The following is a 21,598-nucleotide window of genomic DNA, read 5'->3' on the forward strand; positions in this document are numbered from 1 at the left end:
TTTCTTTAATACATCAACGGCAGAAAAATATCTCTAAATGGGCTGATAAAAGCCCAATGTTAGAATGGGCTTTACTTTCACATTTATATCAATAAAATATAGCCTATAGTTTTAAATATAAGAGAATAATCACTAGTGAGTATAGATTCCATAAAATATGATTAGCACTGAGATTAATGATGACAGGTACTGTTCTTTAATTAGGCCATGGTGTCTTTAAAGGAGTAAAGAGAAGACTAAATAATTGGCTAATGGGAGACAAAAGCCACAGTGCGAGCTCTTTGTCGTTTATATGTGTTCTTTTAGTTTCTTCTTCTTGTCTTTAAATCCTATCGGATAACTTATTAATCTCTGCAATTTTTAAATGGTTTATCTTGTTATGTTACCAACAGAGAATCTTTTCTTTTCTTTTCTTTACGCTAATAGTTTGATGATAATGAGTTAATTTCATAAGGTTGCACAAAGCCACTATTGCTTTTGCTTTAACCCCAAGCGTGTCTTTGGGAGACTTGTGTCCGCTCCCTAAAACATGTGAGTGAGCTTATAAGTTATAAAGTTATCAATTAAAAACAATTATACGACGTATAGTTAATAACTTTAGTAAATAAACTGATACATAAACAAATGGAAATGTTGATCGTTACTTTTTTGTCGGTAATTAACGTGGTTGGACACTTCAAATCTAGCATCGATGAAAACTTAAAATATAGCGTTCAGGCTTTAATTTATCCGTGATGTGGTCGACAGACCTAGACAAGATCATTACAAACACCATCCCTTGACTTTGCTACTTGTATTCAAACGCTGACCTGGCAATATCATATGATTCTCACACTACATGCACCCCTTTTGCCACGTGGGTCTTCCCCTCTATTTAAACAAGCACACGACCACATACATCATACACACACCATAACGGAGAATCACGGGAGAGCCATGATAAACTCCAGCGAGAAGCCGCCGGAGTTTGAGTTCGGATCTTTGACTCCATCATCTCCATCACAAGACTCGGAAAATTCTCCCGCCGACCACCTCTTCTTCAACGGCCGTCTCTTGCCACACGTTTTTCCAGCACCGAACAATAACACCAGGTGGTCAATCTCACGTACAACCAGCGAACACATCTCCCGGAGCACTAGCACGAACAGCCGGAGTAGTTTCGGTAGTAGTAGTAATAGCAGTTCAACTTCTAATTACTCTCCCAGAACGAGCAGTTTCAACGGTAACAACATCAGTACCATAAACCACAGGCCTTTGGATTTGAAGCCTACGACTAGTATATACGGCGAAACCGTAAATACGACGAATATGGTGAAAGCGTCTCTATACAGGTCGTATTCATCACAGCGGTGGCAGTATATAACTCCTGCACCGGTGAAAAGAAGTGGAGGGATAAGAGTCGGTGGCCGGAAGAAGAAGAAGGCGGCGAGGATTAGGAAGAAGGCGGAAGAGAGAAGAGGGAGTAGGGTGATGAAGTGGTGGAGAAGGATTTTAATGGCGGCGATTTTTGCTTGTAGAGAGTGCCATGCATTGGAGGGATAGCATGAAAAAGACTTGTGAAATTATAACGTGTTCATGGGAAGCAAAGTATATTGAATGTTCAGAATTAAAGTCTATATATTGGGATTGTGGTTTTTCAAGATTGTGTGTCTAATATTTTGGTTTGATTTAACACTAATTATATGATTTAAAAACAAAACTACAATCTATCTTATAGGTCTTTGTAATCTAAACTTACGTACACATCATCAATCATCTAAACAACCTCTTAGATTACAAAACCAATATTTTTGTAATAAGTGTAATTTTCAAACTAATTTTACCATCTTTCAACAAAATTGAAATTATTTTAGAAATTGAAATTGTTACCATTTAAAATGGTCAAGAAAGCTTTTAAGAAATAAAAATGTAAAACTGCTGAAAAATAACTAAATAAAAGAGTAGATTGTTTGAAAACGGAGAGAGTAAACAACTATGTTCAACACAAGTACAAAACCATCAAAACAACAAACAAAAACATATGAAAGAAGCAAACTAAGTTCCATACGAGAGCCATACACGAAAATATCATTACTCCAAGTAACTCATGTTTCGGTGGTGACTATCAAGGCTCAAGAACTCACTCGGATTCGCATGACTCTCAGCGTTGCTCTGTTCCTGGCTCTGGTCCTGGTGGCTCTGATGCTCTGGTTTGTCACCTAAACCCTCCGAATCAAACAGAAGCTTAGCGTTGACGTTGTTAGTCAATGCATTGAAGAAAGATAGCCCTGTGGGCCATTTCACGTCGGAGTCTGGTTCTTTGTTTGCATGCGGCATCACAGGGAAAGGCATGTGAGGCTGGTAGGCAGGCAAAGAGGATTGTGCCATCATTGGTCGTTGGCTCGAACCACTCCAGTTGTAGAGAGGAAGCTGAGAGGGTTGCAGTTGTTGAGTCTGCGGAGGAAGTATAGGGTGGTTCGAGCCCATGAGGGATGTGTTTGAAGACGAAGGGCTGCGGTTTGAGGAGAAGAGCTGAGAGAGGTAAAAACCGGATTGGTAACCGAGTGATTCAAAAGTATGCCTCATCCGAAGTACAAAGTGCAGATCTTCAGGTATCTGAGTAAAATTCGGCCGGTTTAGAGAACATAACCGAAAGATCTCAAGTAAGAACGTTAATTTACTGTGAATTACTTACAATCTTGCAAGAACCGAGTTGTAGAAGGCCATGTCCAGCTTGAATAACAGCTATGGTCTGAATGTGCAATCAGAAACATCAAAAAGATTACTTGGGAAACAAGAAACCAAATAACAACACTATACGATTATTACTTTATCTTACCTGAATACCAGATTCAAACTGATCATTCCACTCTGAAGGAATCTGCATATTTTTAGAGATGGATATCTCTAGGGTTACAAATCTACATATTCAAGTCTTAATCATACATAAATGTTCACTCATTTACTTACAGCATCAAAGGAGCTTTGCCAGTAACTGGAGGCATTAGATTCTGATTCGGTTTGTTCCTTGAAAACCCATTTGTGGCATTTATCAGAAGCAACCTTCCCCATTAACCTGTTAGCCAACAAATATGATATAGGGAACCCGGACAAAAGGGAAGATAAATAGTTTCTACATTTGGTAAATTTGCTGTGATAAGGTCAAGCGTTTTGTACATTCACACAGCCAATAATGTAATTAAGGACCTACCAAATACCCACCCTTCGCCATAATTATATAACTGGATTGACATTTTGCTGAAAGATTTACGAACTGGATCTTCTCCTTCCATCTCTCCATAGCAATCTCCTGATCCTCCTCTTCCTCTGCAGTATCCATCTTCCCACATCAGCATCCTGCAACCCCACATATCAATACTTCAATATACATCAAGCATGTACATGTACATGTACTGATCATATTAGTCGTGTATTTAATTCGTTTAGAGAAACTAGTGTTTTCAAAATCGGTTTAGGTGCGCTTATGCGGCAAATTGGGTCTAAAAACGATTTTTCTTAATCGGGTTTATCGATGCGTTTACAAGATCGGTACAATAGACATCCGCCTAATCAATAATTTCCAATAATCTAATTATTATTACCGCCTAACGATTTTTTTGAAAATTGAGAGAAACTATGGTATTAGACAATATCGTCCTCGTTTTATATAACCTACAGATGATGTCTTTTCTGCAGATCAATCTCTTTTTTTTTTCTAGTTTAAGAGATCGTATCTAAAAAGCAAGAGAAGGCTCATACCAAAAAGAAAAAAAACTTAAGAAAAGGTAGCCAACATAATACAGTCGCAAAACATAACTGTGTTTTTGGTAAACATAACTATGTTATCATGTCTGCATTAAATCTTGATGCAGCAACTTTTGGATGTTTTTTTAACTCGAGCCTATATTAATGATGGTCTTATCTAGTTTCTTGTCGGATAATAGGTTTTGAAGAGAGCTTCTGGCGACTAAATACGATAAACCACAAGTGGAAAAGTTGACCTAATTTTTGTCATGCTTCAAAAAGACTAAAACTAAAGTAAGATAAGTCTTGACCATTGACTAATGTAAATAAAACTAATAACAAGTGTAACTTACAAGCTTCCATTGTCGTCGCCGACCTTGCAGCCGTTGCCACCGCCTCGAACTCTCCTGAGGGCCAAAACGACATCGTTAGAGAGAGAGAAGAGGAAAAAGTGAGAAGCAGGTAGAGAGATACGTACGGACGGGGGCGGATGGACCAGAAGACAGAATAAGTCCAGTCGGTGTTGAGACAAACGGTTCTTAGGGCTTCGTGTAGAGCCACCATCCCCAAAGCTTCTTTGCTCCTTTGTTGCTGCTGCTGTTGCTGATGGTTTTGATGATGTTGTTGATGATGATGGTGATGAGGTTCCGAGCCCACCATCTATATAAATATGTCGATGTGTATTATTATGTATGTGTTATGTTTCTCCTTTCACTGAACTTTTTGTTCTTCTTTCTTACTTTTGCTCAAGCTTCAGACCATGGATACTCTTTTATGTTCTAATTTTAAATTAAACTATTTATCTGATTTCCAAAACCAACATGATATTGTGTTATTTTAGTTCTGACCACTTTGTTAGTATAATCTTTAATCTTGTGGCAACAAGATACGAATTTTTTGGGGTTTGGTATAGTTTACAACAAAATAATATATGATTAAATATTGATAACCAATTGAACTCAAGGTTAAAGTTTCTTTGCATGAAAAAGTTTTTATCTCTTAGGCCAAGAAAGTCAAAGATACGTGAAATATATTCATAATGAAATCATTTTAATCCGCTTTATATTTCCTTTAATGGAATCCAATTATCAACAGCTGATTAATATTATTAATTAATCTTGCTTTTTTGAAAGAGAAATAATCATATGGTTTTTGGAGTGGATAATCTGTTGCTGTTATGATTAAACTTGCAACCACACAACATTTTTGCTCGCTAAAAATTATAAAATGTTGTGTATATAAATACAGTGATACTGATCAGTTTTCAATTTTTTTAAAAAATAAACAACTATTCAACGATTTTAAAACTATCAAAAGTACATTTTGGTTCTTTTCAAAGCCTGAAGAGTAAATCTTTTATTTTAGCTGTCGTCAAACTTGGGATTTGATTTAGGACCAATATTCATTTTACTCATATGTATGACACGCACGCAGATTAAGGGCGAAGGCACGACAAAGAGAATATATAGGAAGAAGAGATTTAAGAGTCACGTGCGCACGTGCTCATGTGTAAGAAGACCTAGAATGGTTTTGTCATCAATAATGACTTGCGTTTGGTTTGTTCATGAAGCGTGTGCAGTGTACGCATAATCGCATATAGACAACAAAGACAAAAAAAAAGGAAAAACCGAAGTGCGTGAAACCTACACACCCGGTGATGACGCGTGAGATGCTGAGTGATTGATTGAAACTAAAAAATAGGAAACTCAAAACAGAGAGTTGGTCTGGTTTGCATCAGTCTGAACATCTGACGAGTCTTTGCTCCGCATTGACCGGCCTTGTTCTTTACTATCTCTCTCTTTTTGTGCGACCCATTTTCTTGCTAAGAATGAATTTAGTGAATTTGTCAAATGATAGATCGATGAGCGGTGATTAAAATACTTTATGGCGTTGAAAAATAAGAAAGATTGGTCTCTTTTTTTTGTCAACAAAGATTGGTCTTTTTTTTTGTCAACAAAGATTGGTCTTTTTCTAAACAAAGATTTTTTTAGAAAAAACAACATTTTAAATAACTAGTATTCAGAAGTAGAGAGAGAAACCAGATCTCCTTTTTGGGTCCGGCGGACGGCCGGCGCGTGAGCGCGCGTGCCGTCGCCGGAGCCCCTCAAGCTACCGGTTCAGCCGTCGATTTCGCTTTGCTATCGTCCCCTCTCTCCTCCGCCTTGCCTGAGCTCTGGAAAAAGGCCGCATGTGGCGTTTCTGTTTCTGGCGTAAGGGCGCGGTGGTTTTGAGGAAGGCGCGGTGAAGCCCTCTGTTCGGCCTTTTGGTTTTGCCTCCGGGAGGCGGAGGCTCTCCTAGCTTCGTCGACGCCGGTTCCTGTCCCCGTGAGGTGGAGGCTTCGTCAGCTCTGTCCTCGTCGGTCTAGTTCACGGGGGGTGAAAGCGTTCTTTGCCTTGCCTCGCCGTCTGTTGTTTCCCTAGTTCCGTTTTAAGGTTAGTCTTGTTTTTTCCTTTTAGTTTTTACGATTTGGTTTTGGTTTGGATTGGTGGCGACGACGTCTGAGGACGTTCGAAGCTCGACCATGGTTAACGGTGATGGTTCGCGTGAAGCTTTCCTCTCGGTGATTGTGATGAATGGCGTCGGATGAGATCTCGAACAGTCGATTGATTCTCTCCGCCTTTGGGTTCACTTGAGTTGAAGACGTTTGCGGTGGTGATGGTGTGAAGTCAGTGAGTTCTGGTGGATCCGGGTGAATCGACGGTTGATTACCCGGTGTTGTTTCGAAGCGAGGGCGACGTCGGAGTCGTAGCGGTTGTCCGTGCGGCGGCGAAGCCTCGCGTTTCCTAGGGTTTTCTTGGTTTGGGCCTTGGGCCCGGAATTGTATTGTTTTCTTTTGGGCCGTCTTTCATGGCTGTTTGTATGTTTGGACTTGGGGTTTAGGCCCGTTAATCAAAATTCTAGTAGACGGAAAAAAAAAAAAAAAAAAGATTGGTCATTTAAAAAACAAATTTTAAGGGATGAAGTTTTCTCTGCTCAACTCTTTTTTAAGTTATGTTTTAATGAATTATAAAAAGTAAATGACGCAAAGGAATATGTTAGGCGAAAACTATCTGACTAATTTATGTTATATCATTCAAAAGCACATATACATAATCGAATAGTATTACACAAAAATAGTATTACACTTTAATCTATTAAAAATCTAATTAATATATTATTTAATGATTTCGTATTAGTTAATTATTAAGAGTTTGCATTCATTTTTAATTATATACTAGACCTTGACCCGCCCGACCGGGCGGGTATTTATTTTATGTTTTTAGTTTTTTTTTGTTTATATTAAATGACGTATTTGTAATATTAAAACATAAATTCATATTGAAAATTAATCTTTATAGTTCTAATAAAAATAAAAATTAAAAGTTTAATAAAATATTCTGATATAAATTTTAAATTTCGTAATTAAAATAATATAGAGGCGGTCATATTTTTTTCAATTTCAAAATCTAAGCTTCCTTAAAGACAAAAAAAATAAATTTATAAATACATAAAATATATAAACTTATTTGGAACTATAATTTCAATTAAAAGAAATTTGTTAAAGAAAAATAATCTTACTGTTGTTATTTATTTCTAGAGCTTGACCCGTGACCGTATAAATATTTGCTTTCACTTTAAATTTTTTCTTTGTACTAATGGTATAATATATATATGTAAATTAAAATATATTACATAACTGTTAATATAACATTTTTAAACATAACAATTTTATTTATTACTTTGAATAATTATATTTTGTGATTTTAATCGTCTATTATATCACAATGTATCATATAAACAAATCCAATATTTATAACTAATTGGACTTATATTATGAAAGCATTATACTAATATATGAATAAACTATTTTATATTTTATTTATATGTTATATAAATTGATTATGATGTGTGATTTTTTATTTTATTATTTATTACTTATAAATATTAAAAATATTGAGTATGTTAATACGAAATATATTAGGAAATTTATTTTGGTTATGATTTGATAAATGAAATCTATTATTTAAATTTTGGAAAGATATTAAATGCTTAAATCTATGATTTAAATTAGGAAAAGACAAGCATGCTTAAATATAGGTTCAATAAATACCTCAATGGCATTCTAATGTAAATAAGTAGTAAAACTAAGGGGTATTTCTATTTTGTACTTCTGTTTTAATAAAGTAGATATAACACTCAAGAAATAATATTTGATAAATTAATATACACTAAATCGATAAATATTTTCTATTTATGTTCAATTTATATAAACTAGAATTGTGACCGCGCTACGCGCGGATAATATATTTAAATTTATTGTTTTTATATTTGTAATTAATAGGAGACATTTGTTATTTGTATTTATTTTCTAAAAATATTTATAATTATATTTTTACCAATTTTAACTGAATATTTGTACATTATTTTAATTTTTCTGAATTTTTACTATGACTTTGAATTTTTTACTTTTTCATCACAAAGTTTTTGTTAGTATAAAGTAGGTTCATAATTTTTGAAATAAGAAAGAATAACACGTCTAACACCGTAAACACGAATAATGTAGTTTGATGTTTTTTTGTTTTCTATTTAGTTTTAATTTTTTCTTTGAAGCTTTGAATAATGTTTATGAAGTTGATGTAAAATATTTTGAATGATGTTGAGACGAACAATAACTTTTTTTATTCTTTTGATTAGTTTTTATATATAACTTACATGGTTAATGAAATATTTTTTACATTTATAATTTTTTTGGTTGTTGCTTTGATAATTATTTGAAAGAAGTTGCTAGTTCATCCCATATAAATATTAGCATATTTGTGAATCATTGAGTAATTAATTCATTAGAACTTCATTTTCATTAACTGTAAGAGAATTGTTTTTGGCACTGACTGTAAGAGAATTTTGGTATCTATAGTAAACCAAAATTTTGGTTTAACTAATTTTTATTGTAATAATCTAGCTAGAATTATTTTTAGTTTATTTGGTTAAGCTAATAACATAGTTTTGTTGTGTATATCAAACCAATATTGCATGACCATACTTTTTGTGAAACTGATGAACCTAATCAATCAGTTAAATTAAACCAAAAAATTATGCTCACAGGTTTGTTTGTATTTTGTTTTGAAGACGTAAGCCAATAAAAACTAAAAAGAGAATTTAATGATTTAAACTAAAACAAAGATTAATTCTTAATTTAACATATGTTTTACGTAAACATCTAGATAAGAAGATAACATATCTATATTTAGATGGTAACTAAGATTTATTTATTTTTATTCAGCTTCCTCATCGTCATGTTATATATAGTCTCCAATAATAATTAAAAAAAAACAAATTTTAAAATCACCCAGTGTGAGCTTTAGTGGTTTCTAGACCACGTAAAGCCACACCCTAACCAGTTTGTTGGAGCTCATTGCTACCTAGATTTAACTATTACAAAGGTAGCTTCGATTGTATTACTTTATAATTATATGAATGTATTTTAACTTTAAAACTGCCAATTATGTATTTGAATGTATAATACATATGTTATGTATTTTATAAAAAAAATTATAAAACGAAAAAATAAATTATGGGAATGCAAAAATGAAATATTGAAAGAAACATACTGTAGATTACATTATTGGCAATAATATTACATCAAAAATTATTTTAACACTTTTTTAACACTTTACTTACAATATATTGTATATAATTTTCATTATTATTTAAACCAAAACCTCGTGAAAATTACTTTAACTACCTTCTACGTGCAGATTTTTTATTATTGTTTGGTTTTCTAAACAGTTTTTGGATGTAAATTTCTTTTGCACATCATCCAACGAACATGTCACTAAGATTATTTTTAATGGTTATTTCTTTCGTTTTTCTTTTTGAAAAAGGCTTCAAGTTATTTATATTTCTTATTCTAAAAGTATAGTGCAATTTGCTCCCAAAAAAAGTATAGTATATGAACATATAATCTTTAATGAGACACTGATTTAACAAAGGGAACTACATTTAGATGTAACGACGCGTTTCCTTTGTGTTATGCACTTCCAATGTAATTAAATTAATCATTTTTGTGTTTTCTCGTATTTGATGAAATCCTTGTTTGTATACATGAAATGAATACCTGAATCTTTTTCCCTCCTACTCTTGCAGGTACAACGCAAAATATTCAGGTTGTCACTGAAGTTCATTTAGGCAACCCAAGTCAGACAACAAAACACAAAAGAAATAACGCTTTACTCATGAATGCTGGTTCAGTTCACGGTAAAATCTAGTTTCTCTATTACTATACTTCCTTTTTCCCCTGCTCTGTTTCTTGTGGTTTCTTTTTCTCGCAGTGAAAACAATTTAGCCTAATTTTAAGACTAATTAGAGTTTAAAGAGTTGTGGTTATTAGATCTCTTTGTCGTGCTCCTCATGGCAATGGCAGACCTACACATCATCATCATCATCCCAAGAAGCCAATAAGTTCTTATTCTTTGCTGTCTGGTCTATGTTTTCTCAGCAAAGAAAAAGACCAGAAGATTAACCAAGCCAAACCCTGAAGTTCCTCTTGTATAAAAAATTATCATTTTTGGGAAAAAATCCAATTTAAGTTCAATATGGTAAATTTATTGAGACATTTTGAATAAAGCTCAGAGCTTTGATCACTTGTTGTTTTCTCCAGTTTTGGTTCTGTTTTAAAATAAGTGAGACTAAGGAAACAATCCACGATGTTTCTATATGTAAAAAACTGAGAACGGTTCTGTGGTACATTTTTTTAAATGGTTTGGCGCGTTCTGACTTATGATGTTGATCTTATTTGGCACACACATCAGCTCCACCCGGTAGCTTACTGTAGTAATTTGGAGAAGCATGATTACAAAGATTCTGACCGAGGAAAAGGTAACAACCTCGATACTTAGTTTTTAATACAACTGCACAATGGGAGTAAACATTTGGTAGAAGTTACTGGAAAGCCGGTGCAATATACCTGCACATGACACAACTGTGCCTTATGCTTCTAATGTTTTGCCAAAGAATCAACCGCAAAAGAGAATTCCCTGCATCTAATTCAATTTCAAGAGGTGGAAGTTGTTGAGTTAGTTTCTTCAGGGTTTCTTATTGTTTATAATTCAGTCTTGTGTTTTTTCAAAGACATGCTAGTTCGCTTGGAGAATATTGATGTTAGAAACATACCAGATGGAGATAAAGGAAAGCTCTCAGTTGTGTTTAGTAACCCAGCCTGATTCTCTTTTCCATGCTGATCAGTTGCCGTTGTGTAGGTTATAGGATCAACGGTATCTCGGCTTGTTGGGGAGCTGGATCAAACTGGAGGAAATCTGCTCCTCATATCTCTACAATCGTTGCTTAGTTTCCACACCGGTAGCAATAATTTGGTGCACTAAAACACTGTCACCACATTCTTTTCCTGTTACCATAAATTTTTTGAAAGATCAGTGATTCAATCCACAGTTATGATAAGATGGACTGACCAATCATGCCTTTGGCAGAGCCTTGAGCAATTGAGATGAGCATACATGACATGCCACCAGTTAAATCCTTCCATGAGAAGCTGATGTGCTCTTGTTATGAGACTGCGTCCATTGTTGTCACTGAAATTGGTCTGGTCCAAATAATAACCATTACCAATAACCCACATCGATCAAGGGGACCAGACCATAAATCACAAATTGGTCCTTCATGTTGCACCTAGACATACTCCAAATAGATAACCAATAAGTTATTATTTTGCTCTTTGAGAAAACAACCTAATAGTAATTTGGAAGTTAGCACTTGAACCTTGAGAGCGGAAGGAGGGAGAGACCCATCAAAAACTCATATTCAAATTCAATCCGAACTAAGGACCTGGACACAAAAAAGGGAGAAGGTGATAAATGGTGTAGTTACGTCTGATGAGGGGAAGATAATCGAAAAGGTCCAGGTGCATTCTCGTACTTCCTGAAACATCGTCATAAAAACCATAACTGGATTAGAGAAGCAAAACACACATCAAACAGGGTAATATTTTAAAAAAAAAATATTATTAACTATTAAGCTTACACTTGAGTCATCTGCTGAGTCTTGAGATTCCCTCGCAATAGTGTAAAACTGAGAAAAGTCTGAGCAATTTCAAATTACACATCAAATCAAATGATCTATGGCACACAGAGAGAACATATATTTTCAATCTTTGTGATAGCAGTGACAACTAAATACGAAAACAAACGACCAAGGAGATCTATACCTGAAGGGGAAGAGATTTTTGAGCAGGTGAAGAGGATCTCAAAGATATAAGAGCATATCCCTCATCTTAGAATCACCTGAAAGCCTCTCAAAGAAATAAACATAATGACACGAGGGTTTAACCTAATTGAAATAAAGAATCAAAGAATGGAAAAATAAAAAAAAAATCAGAAAAATAGAAGAATCAAAGAACTAAAAGACCTAAAACTCGAACTTCTTTATGTCTTCCTCTTGAATGCGACTTTTATTTTTATTTTGTAAGCATAAGAGTTTTGATATTTATATTTCATCTCTCACATCTGAAAGCACTCTGGGGGAGATGAAGAGAAAAATCAGAATGAGAGCGAGTGAGCTATGAAGGTAGGATTAAAGTTTTAATAATGTAATTGAATGACATCGAATGGGTCGTAATTAAACGGTTAATTGCAGCGATTGGAAACGTCGTCCGTGAACTGTAAGAACCGGAGACTACGGTGATGGAAATTGAAATTGGATGGAGAGCTGGACTCTTTATTAATGGGCCAATTTTCTTTATTATCAGCCCATATGAGAGTTAACATTCTATTTCGACTACAAAATGAGTGACATGGCATAATAGAGCTTCATAATTGGTCGATTTTTTTAATCCTATGTGGCATAGCTCTCCTTTGAGCTTATTCTCCTTTTAATATTGTTAGATAACTAAATAAAATGAAAAAAATCTATCAAATTTGTTTAGAACTATTTATTTTATTTTATTTAAAGTAAATTTATTTCTTTTTTTTTTTACTTTAAAAACTTTATAGCTTTCATGTGTTGAGTTACAAATGAAATTGTTTTAAGCTTTAGATTATATATATTCGAATTATACAAACAGCATATAATAGTATATACAAAATTTGAAAATATAAAATATATATAGTTTAACTAAAAATATACAAAACTGAAAATAAATGTTTTAAAATAAAATAAAATAAAAATATTTCAAACATTTTAGTTTCTAAAATTTGTATTGTATTATAATTCTTTCGCTAAAGATATATAGAGTTTAACTAAAAATATTTCAAACACTTTTTTAGTAACTTCCATCTTATTATTAATGCACAACTGAACTTACAGAGTCTTGATGCAAGTATTGAGTTACAAATCTAGGAACATAATTTATAAGATTGAAAAGAACTCTCTGCAGGGATATTATCTTTTGCTAGCTTGTCTGCAACCATATTGCCATGTATGCATATCCATCTAAGCTCAGTATCTTTGAATTTATTCATCCACCATCTTATTTCTCTCACCCAATTATATAAACTAAACCGCAGAACCTTTGAGGTAAGTATGTCCAACCATTTTCTTGTTGTCTCCTTCAAAGATTATTTTTGTGAAACCGTGATAAAATTCTGCTTCCAAAACCGAGTAAAATATTTCAAACACTTTAGTTTCTAAAATTTGTATTGTATTATGTTTTTTTCGCTAAAACTGGATATTTTAAAATTAGCTTTAGATTAATTTTGTTCGAGTCAAAGCTGTAATCGACATTGGCGATTTAGTTTTCGGGATTTTATTATTTTTGTAAAACTGAAAATTCAAAAATAAAATCTCTTTACATGGGTCATGGGCCTGACTATTTAGACTGGGATGACTAAATGATTAACGGGAAGTTAAATGGGCTTTAATGGATTTTCTAACGTTTTAATTTGGGCCGGGTTGTTACTAGGATGGAGCATGAGATGGGTCGAATATATGTGAATGGGTTTCTGGAAAAAAAAAAAAACTGGAAGGAAAAAATCAAAAAAGAGAAATCATTATCAAATCAAGGAAGCTTCCTCTGCCAACACAAACAGTTTCCCTCGATCTCTTGCTGCTCTGGAGAAACAGCTTCCTCCCGAAAACGAAAAGGTGAAAAGAGATCCGTAGTATTCGTCGGCTGTCTTTGTCAAATTATCAGGTAATTTGGATCGATCATGAATTTTGATAAATGTAATCTTGTTCGTTTTTATCTCATTGATCGAATAAGTTAAGTGACAGTATTGCGCAGTTTATTAGAGTGACGAATTGTTTTTAGATTAATTGCAAAATGTTGTCTTGGTCAGCTGTCACTTGGTCCCAATATCATCACCTAACGGCCAGAGCCTTGCGGGTTTTGTATGTCACCCTTTTATAATAATCTTTCTCTTTGCTTTGAGTAAAAGGTATATTCAGATTATATTCAGGTTTACATAAGTGTTTGCTTTCTTTTGGTGGTACTTGGAGAAGTTTGTGTTATGCAGTGGGAACTAGTTGTAGGGTTGTCCCTTTTTAGGGGAGGGTTTAGTAGCTGACTTGTGCTATTTAGTTTTTAATTATAGTGTTTGCAGTGAGGGGGGAGAGGTTGGTTTCATTTGTATGTGGAGAAAATGGACGATGTTGCGGGTTTACAAGAGGCAGCTGGAGCCAGATTTAGCCAGGTTGAGTTAATCGGAAGAGGATCTTTTGGTGATGTCTATAAAGCGTAAGTATCTATTACGCTTTTACTTTATGTAGCTTCTCTTTGCAAATTATTGACACCAGCTGGAAGAAATTGGAATTTCTGGAATGCCACTTCTCTTACTATTATAAGACTTTCTAAAAACGATTACTGAACTGATGCTTACCAGGTTTGATAAGGAACTCAACAAAGAAGTTGCAATTAAAGTCATCGACCTGGAAGAATCGTGAGTTCATTTTCCATTTTTCTACTTTCTCTCTTTTTATTATCGATGCAGTTAAGCTTTTGGGTATTATAATCTTTGGTGTCTAATAAGGCGGGTGATTACTTTTTATAATTGTATGAATGTTACTTGTTCACGAATTTTTCAAAGATTTAAAGGACAATAATTTTTTTCCTGCTTTCAAAAGAAAAACAGATTTGGTATGTTTTCTATGCTCAGTGATCTTTCCTTACTAACCTTCTTACTTGATATCTGGCAGAGAAGATGAGATTGAAGATATCCAGAAGGTATCTCTTGATTGACGTCAGTTTCTGTGGTTAACATTTATGTATAAAAGATCTTCGTGCTCATTTTCTGTTTCTGACCCCAGGAAATTTCGGTATTGTCACAATGTCGTTGCCCGTATATTACCGAATACTATGGTTCTTATCTTCATCAGACAAAACTGTGGATCATCATGGAATATATGGCCGGTGGTTCTGTTGCTGATCTTGTATGTCAACTCACTTCTTTGCCAATTGTAGTCAGGATTCTAGGAATTAGGAAATATAGTTCTGTGTGGAGATATCTTGTCCTCTTCTTATGTCCTCCCGATGCAACTTATAATCCTCAAAAGAAATCTCTCTTGTGCAGCTTCAGTCTGGTCATCCGTTGGATGAAACATCAATCGCTTGTATCACACGTGATCTGCTTCATGCTGTTGAATATCTGCATAGTGAGGGAAAGATCCACAGAGACATCAAAGGTTTTGTTTGTGTTTATCATGTCTTCTGGTTTTATGTGATCAAATGTGTTCTAACTTTCTTCCTATCTTTGCAGCTGCTAATATTTTATTGACCGAGAATGGCGATGTTAAGGTTTTTCTTTTTAGCTTTTTTTGTGACAGTAAAATCTTCCATATGAGACATTGCACGAATAGGGTCGTCAACTTGTTTTTCACTCTGTATCAGGTGGCGGACTTTGGTGTGTCTGCACAACTAACACGGACAATATCAAGAAGGAAGGTACTTACTCTATTATGCCAATGATCTCTCTTAATTTTGTTTCTTATTTTCTCATCTCCTGTTGTGCGATATATCTTTTATATTCCCACTATAGGAAGGCCGTTAATAGTTTTTTTTTCTGGTCTCTTTGTTTATGTTGCTGCTTGCTTTGTGTGGTTTTAATTAATACTGAGTTAACTTTTCTAGTTCCAACGATTAGTATTCTATCGAATGATTTATTCAGTCTATTTGCAACTTCCATTCCAGTAACTTATGTAGAGCCTCATATAGTAGAATCATGTGCACATTTCAGTTTTGGTATTAATTCTAATGGTATAAGCAATGTTCTGAGGTTGACAAAAAAAAAAAAGCAATGTTCTGAAATCTGGGAAATGACTAAATGCTTCTCTGGTCAGTTTGTACAACATCTTATCTTTACTTCTTGATGGCTTAGAGTTTTCGCTCTTGATCTGGGTTGCTTGCGCTAATATATCAAAGAATGGCAGACTTTTGTAGGAACACCATTTTGGATGGCACCAGAAGTGATTCAGAACTCAGAAGGATACAATGAGAAGGTATCGTGCCTTCACTTCTCCTAGCTTGACATGTCTTTTCTGTGCTTGTTTCTTAGCATATTTTGAATTGTTTCTGATGCTGGGATTGTTTTTAGGCAGATATATGGTCGCTGGGAATAACAGTTATCGAGATGGCAAAAGGAGAACCTCCCCTAGCTGACCTTCATCCTATGAGAGTGCTTTTTATCATTCCTCGGGAAAATCCTCCTCAGGTTACACATGTTCTTAATAAACACGATAAAAGTTAAATCAAGACTATCACTGCCATTTGTGAAGTCGCCTATAATTTTTAACGTTCTTTCTTTTCGGTGCAGTTAGATGAGCACTTTTCCCGTCCACTGAAGGAGTTTGTTTCATTATGCTTGAAAAAAGTCCCTGCTGAGGTAATTGCTAGCTATCTTTGCCTCTTTTTTTTTTTCCAGCAGTGGCATTTCAAGATCTCTTATACAAGTCTTACACTTTCAGAGACCGAGTGCCAAAGAACTTATTAAACACAGATTTATTAAGAATGCTAAGAAAAGCCCGAAACTTCTTGAGAGGATAAGGTTTGATGCTTTTTCTGTTTTTTTTTTCTCTTCAACAGCTCCGGTTTGTGCTCTAGTTTTGCTACTTTTCTTGTGTGATTGTATGTCAAAATTAATGTTTAGATGTTTTTTTTCCCGTATATTGTTTTGATCTTTTATATGCCAAAGAAAATCCAGAATAAGCACGACTGTTAATTTATCCTTTTTTCTCTTTGAAGAGAGCGACCAAAGTACCAAGTAAAAGAGGATGAAGAGACTCCTCGGAATGGTCCCAAAGCTCCATTTGAATCATCCGGTACTGTTAGAGTGGCTAGAGATGAGAGAAGCCAAGGAACACCTGGATCTAGGTTGGATGAATTCTTCCCTTGGGGTTTCTTGTTTTATAAAATCTTTATTAACTTGTAGATACAGTTTTCTGGGCAAAACTGTCAAAAATGCTGGGTGGGACTTTAGCATTGGGGGCTCTCAGGGTATTGGAACAGTTCGTGCTCTAAAACCTCCTCATGCAAGGGAGAGGCGCCAAGAAGTTCCTTCGACTCAGACTTCGCAAAGAGCAACAAGAGCTAGTGGTAGTCAGTTGTCACCCACTTCTGGTATTACAGTTAACGACTATGAAGACGGCTTCCACGACGAGGTAAGATCATTTGCCTCTTGTGTGCCAGATGCAGTCCGTCTCCTTTTACACCATTTCTTTGCTGTAACCACTGCACCTGGAAAATTATTTTCTAAAGCATTTATGTTATGTGTGTTTCATGTCATTTGAGTTACCATTTATAGTATGCACTTAGTCAAGTTTCACGTGGAGAACTCCCACAGCGTAACCCTTTTCTTTTGTTCTCTAACTTAGTAATGTATTCTTACCAATAATTGTGCTTCTAAATTCAGGAAGATTCATCGCTCAGTGGATCTGGAACTGTTGTCATAAGAACCCCGAAACGTTCTCAATCATCTTCAATATTCCGTGAACAAATCTCTGCAGTATAAAATCTCTGGCAGCCCTTTGCTACATCCTCTACAGAAATTTTGTTTATTCCAACAACTGGTAATAATGATTATGGTTCTGCCTTGCAGTCTAGCAGCGGGTATGCATCTTTGGATGATGCTTCAGCAAGTGGAACTGTTGTTGTCCGTGGACAGCACGATGACTATGCGTCACCTCGAACTCCAAAATCAAGGCTAGGGAATCAAGATAGAACTTCGAGTGCCTCAGAAGATAGCATCGCAAATCTCGCCGAGGTTTGTTGAATCACTTTAATCTTATTTTCTCCATGGGTTGTCTATCTGAATCGTACTAGCTATGGCCTTTGTTCTTATGCAATAAGTTTACATGTACCTTTACGCTGCTAACTTCAATTCTTCTTTCAGGCAAAGGCAGCACTTGACGCAGGTTTCAGAAGGGGAAATGCTAGAGAAAGACTTGGGATGAGGAATAACAATAAGGATGGGAATGTTAACCGAAGAAGGGAACAGGTGACAGAAGATTCTGACTATTCAAGGTACATCTAAGATCATAGCTTATGTATGTCACAGCATTTCTCGTGGCCATTTCTAACATGAAGCTTATAACCTATGCAGAAATTCTGGCGATAAGTCTGGTAAACAAAAAGCACTTCCAAAATCACAACAAGTGAGTGATGAAGAAGAAGAAGAAAAAGAAGACCCCATATGGGATTCATTGCCTGCATCGTTGTCAGTATTGCTCATTCCGTCCCTAAAAGAGGTATTCATCGGTATTAGTTAGTATAACAGAAGAAGAAAAGTATTCAAGAAGATCAATGTATTCTGGTTTGTGGTGGTAGGCTCTTGGTGACGATTCAAAAAGGTCCATTGGACATGCATTGTCGAGATCCCTCGTGGCAATGGAACGTGAAACCCCTGGTTCTTGTGAAGCCTTTGTTGCCAAGCTTATTGAACTTTTGGGAAGGTAAACATAAATTTAAAGACCAAACACATGTCTGGTCATCTGAATGTGCATGGTTACTTGATCTAATGACTCCTAATCTCATAACAGTTCGAAAGAAGCTTCGGTGAAGGAGTTGCAGGACATGGCGGTCCGTGTTTTCTCCAAGACTGCGCCCGCTGATGCGGAGAACAAAAGAAAACCAGCTAACAAGGAGTTTAGTTCCAACACAAATGTTAGCCCACTCGGCAGATTCTTACTCTCAAGGTTTGTTCGATAGATATTGATGATTGTCGAATGAAGATATGATTTTTGAAGTTTGAATATGGGTTTCTTTGTGCTTGTCTCTGCAGATGGATAAGCCAATCATCTCGTGATCTTTAATCTCCCACCCTGAGACACAACATATATAGAATCATTGGTTTGTGTTTTTTCTATTTTTTCTCATTTATGCAATTGATTTTTCTTTTTGCTATTTATGTGCATAATTTGTTTTTAAAATATGTATTTATAAATTCCTTATTTCTTTTTTTCGTGGTTTGCCTGTTTGTTATTGTTTTAGTGATTTCGTAATGTTATTTTCCATGTTTTGAGGACGAGGCACATTCTTCGTAGCTGTGTATAATCGAGGGGTTGGCTTTGTTGTTGTTAATACTTCCAGAACAGCTTTCATATTATTGTTTATTTTTATGAATAGCTTTCTAGGTTGGCAAGTGGTTAAATATTATAACAAAAAAACAGTATTGATCGATAGAAAACTATGTATTAGTACGAGTATGACATCATATTATACACTTACTAGTTACTAGGCTAACAAATAGCAAATTTCAAGGCAGGTGTAACAACGTGCATAACTTAGAGTGTTACTATCTATAGTATAATACAGTTGGTATCTTTCATACTATTTCCGTTTCCAAAAATAAGATTTTCTAGAGTATATATGTTTATTAAGAATTTAATAAATGTATATAATTTAATTTATATTTTACTTTATTATATATTTTTTAATAATTTTCTATCAATGAAATTTAATCAATTCAAATATTTTTAATTAATGTTTTTCAAAAGTATAAAAAATATTTTAATAATATAAAATATTTATCTTTATGAAACAATAAAATAATCTAAAAAATCTTGTTTCAGAGTATAATTTTGTTTGGGCATTTGCTAGAGAGCCCATATATTTCAGATGAAGAAAACAAAAGGAGATTATATTCCACGCACCAATAAATTATCAAAGAGTCAACACCTGAACTGAAACTTTTTTTTTGAGAACTGAATCCTGAGCTGAACTGAACTGAATCTTGCTTAAAGAAAATAAAGTTGTCTGGTTTCTTTTTTCGAAACTTAAATCAGCCATTCACCTTTTTGTACTGTATACTCTAAATCATTATAAATAGTTATCAACTTCAAAAATCAATAATTATAAGTTTCGTACTACTTAGGGAGTATGAATGTGAACAGAGTGTGAAGGACGGCGGTCACAAGTTCGAAAAGGAAAATTACATGGGAAATACGACAGTTCAAGCAGGTGATGGATGACACATCAACCAACACTCGTAGGGAAATACGACAGTTCAAGCAGGTGATGGATGACACATCAACCAACACTCGTATGCCGCCGCGTTTAACGGCGCTTTAACGGTAACGCCAACCGCCTAAATTACGCTTTTCCCGTAATATAATACGACTGTTAAATAAACAAGTTTAATTTCGTTTCCGTGATTAGTAAATGAAACACAACTAGGGTGAACAAAAAAAAACTAAATGTATACCTACTACGTCAGTAATCGACAGTGATTCCAAAATTATTCAGACGATGATTATGAAAGAAATAATTAAAAGGAGACACGAGTGCGTGTTACAGTGTGTATAAAAAATAAGATACGTAATGAATAAGTGGTCCTCTGTGTGGTTGTAGAGTTCCAATAAGGTGTTTTGTACAAAGCATAACTCTTAACACGTGGCTCGCACTTGGACACGATGGGACCAGCTTCACGCGCGCTCAAACGTTGGAACGAATATCAGCGGCGCTCAGCCGACGGAACCATCTTCTATAGTGACTGCCTGTCATGTTACCACATTACACAGCCGCCACATGTCCCCATTAGTGGTAACATGTGTCAAGATGAAGCTACTATCGTCGCATTACATCATGTTCTCATTCTTTTTCATGCGAACCCCTGACTTTCAGAAGTGATATTTTGCGGTGAGCAGCCTAGGAAGCTCTAAGATGGTTTGGTAATTGATTTACAGTTTTAAAATTTTGTACTGAAATCTAATTAAAAAGATTACTTTCGTCCATAATAGAGAGGAAACAGTTTCTCTTAAAACAAAACTTATGTGGGAAGTTTGATTTGCCTTGGTTCCGATAATTAGCATGGTAGTTCAATACCAAGCGATTTTATTATCGATTGCATTAGCGGAAACGGAACACACTCAAACTCAGATTAAACGGTGTAATGGCTCTTAGGAAAAATTCCACACTGAAACATAAATGATTTTTTATCGAAATTGACGGACAACCTAACTTGGAATATATAAAGAAAATTAAGGAAAATGTTTGATTAAAAGTTAGATAGGAAGAAGTAAGTTCTCCACGCTCTAATTAATGAAATGTCTGTGATTGATGTTACTTTTGAAACTAATATGGAAACTACATTTTTTGTATAAGTAGTTAATTTTCTGGAGATGATTCAATGCAGTGTCTAGTGGTTGGGTTACTTTTCAAGCCAATAAATTTCTGGACCATAGCTGTGAAGGATCAAAAGAAAAGGGCTGTGTAAGCAATATAGAGATAATATATGTGGTGCTGTAAATGGCCGACTTCAAGAATAAAAAAAAGGAGGGAAATATCTGGTTGGTCGAGATTGAAATTCTGGATGACCTTAATATGCAGCGTGTGGGTCCTTCCAGAGCAAAAGCGGCCGCCGAAGTTAATCTTGTTTCACACGTGTCTTCCATAACTAAAATAATTATTCCCCAGTTCTAGTAGTAATCCGCGCAGAGATTATTAATTTCGTTTTTTTTA

General features: G+C 34.9%; 3 protein-coding genes and 1 long non-coding RNA gene across 9 annotated transcripts; 2 read left to right on the top strand and 2 right to left on the bottom strand.

The window, feature by feature from the left end:
- Positions 1–150: 150 nt before the first annotated feature.
- LOC103869945 lies at positions 151–1,675 on the top strand. Its single transcript, XM_009148026.3, has one exon. The coding sequence runs from the start codon at positions 823–825 to the stop codon at positions 1,540–1,542; it is 720 nt and encodes a 239-aa protein (XP_009146274.2). The 5' UTR covers positions 151–822; the 3' UTR covers positions 1,543–1,675.
- Positions 1,676–1,901: 226 nt separating this feature from the next.
- On the bottom strand, positions 1,902–5,706 carry LOC103869946 (protein RICE SALT SENSITIVE 3). Its single transcript, XM_009148027.2, has 7 exons — positions 4,202–5,706; positions 4,077–4,130; positions 3,202–3,336; positions 2,950–3,055; positions 2,819–2,860; positions 2,675–2,731; positions 1,902–2,595 (listed from the first exon to the last, which is right to left on the bottom strand). The coding sequence occupies exons 1-7, from the start codon at positions 4,381–4,383 to the stop codon at positions 2,071–2,073; spliced, it is 1,101 nt and encodes a 366-aa protein (XP_009146275.1). The 5' UTR covers positions 4,384–5,706; the 3' UTR covers positions 1,902–2,070.
- Positions 5,707–7,551: 1,845 nt separating this feature from the next.
- LOC108871994 lies at positions 7,552–13,298 on the bottom strand. The gene is made up of 2 exons (XR_004458596.1): positions 11,921–13,298; positions 7,552–11,795 (listed from the first exon to the last, which is right to left on the bottom strand). It is a non-coding gene; the product is annotated as an uncharacterized LOC108871994 (long non-coding RNA).
- Positions 13,299–13,656: 358 nt separating this feature from the next.
- LOC103869947 (germinal center kinase 1) lies at positions 13,657–19,261 on the top strand. Of its 6 annotated transcripts, XM_033292777.1 has the most exons (23): positions 13,662–13,843; positions 13,989–14,087; positions 14,194–14,203; positions 14,257–14,386; positions 14,532–14,588; positions 14,845–14,872; positions 14,956–15,078; positions 15,219–15,330; positions 15,405–15,442; positions 15,536–15,589; positions 16,075–16,143; positions 16,239–16,355; positions 16,458–16,526; positions 16,609–16,688; positions 16,886–17,014; positions 17,079–17,301; positions 17,553–17,645; positions 17,739–17,903; positions 18,033–18,163; positions 18,243–18,387; positions 18,467–18,591; positions 18,679–18,834; positions 18,921–19,261. In XM_033292777.1, exons 4-23 carry the CDS (start codon positions 14,292–14,294, stop codon positions 18,949–18,951), a joined length of 2,040 nt encoding a protein of 679 aa, XP_033148668.1. In that variant the 5' UTR covers positions 13,662–13,843; positions 13,989–14,087; positions 14,194–14,203; positions 14,257–14,291; the 3' UTR covers positions 18,952–19,261. The 6 variants fall into 6 exon arrangements, with proteins under 6 accessions (XP_009146277.1, XP_033148668.1, XP_033148669.1 ...); XM_033292778.1 differs by lacking the exon at positions 14,194–14,203 and having other exon boundaries at positions 14,244–14,386; XM_033292779.1 differs by lacking the exon at positions 13,989–14,087 and having other exon boundaries at positions 13,678–13,843.
- The last annotated feature ends 2,337 nt before the right edge of the window (positions 19,262–21,598 follow it).

This window comes from Brassica rapa, chromosome A05 (assembly GCF_000309985.2).
Source record: "Brassica rapa cultivar Chiifu-401-42 chromosome A05, CAAS_Brap_v3.01, whole genome shotgun sequence".
Lineage (NCBI taxonomy): Eukaryota > Viridiplantae > Streptophyta > Magnoliopsida > Brassicales > Brassicaceae > Brassica > Brassica rapa.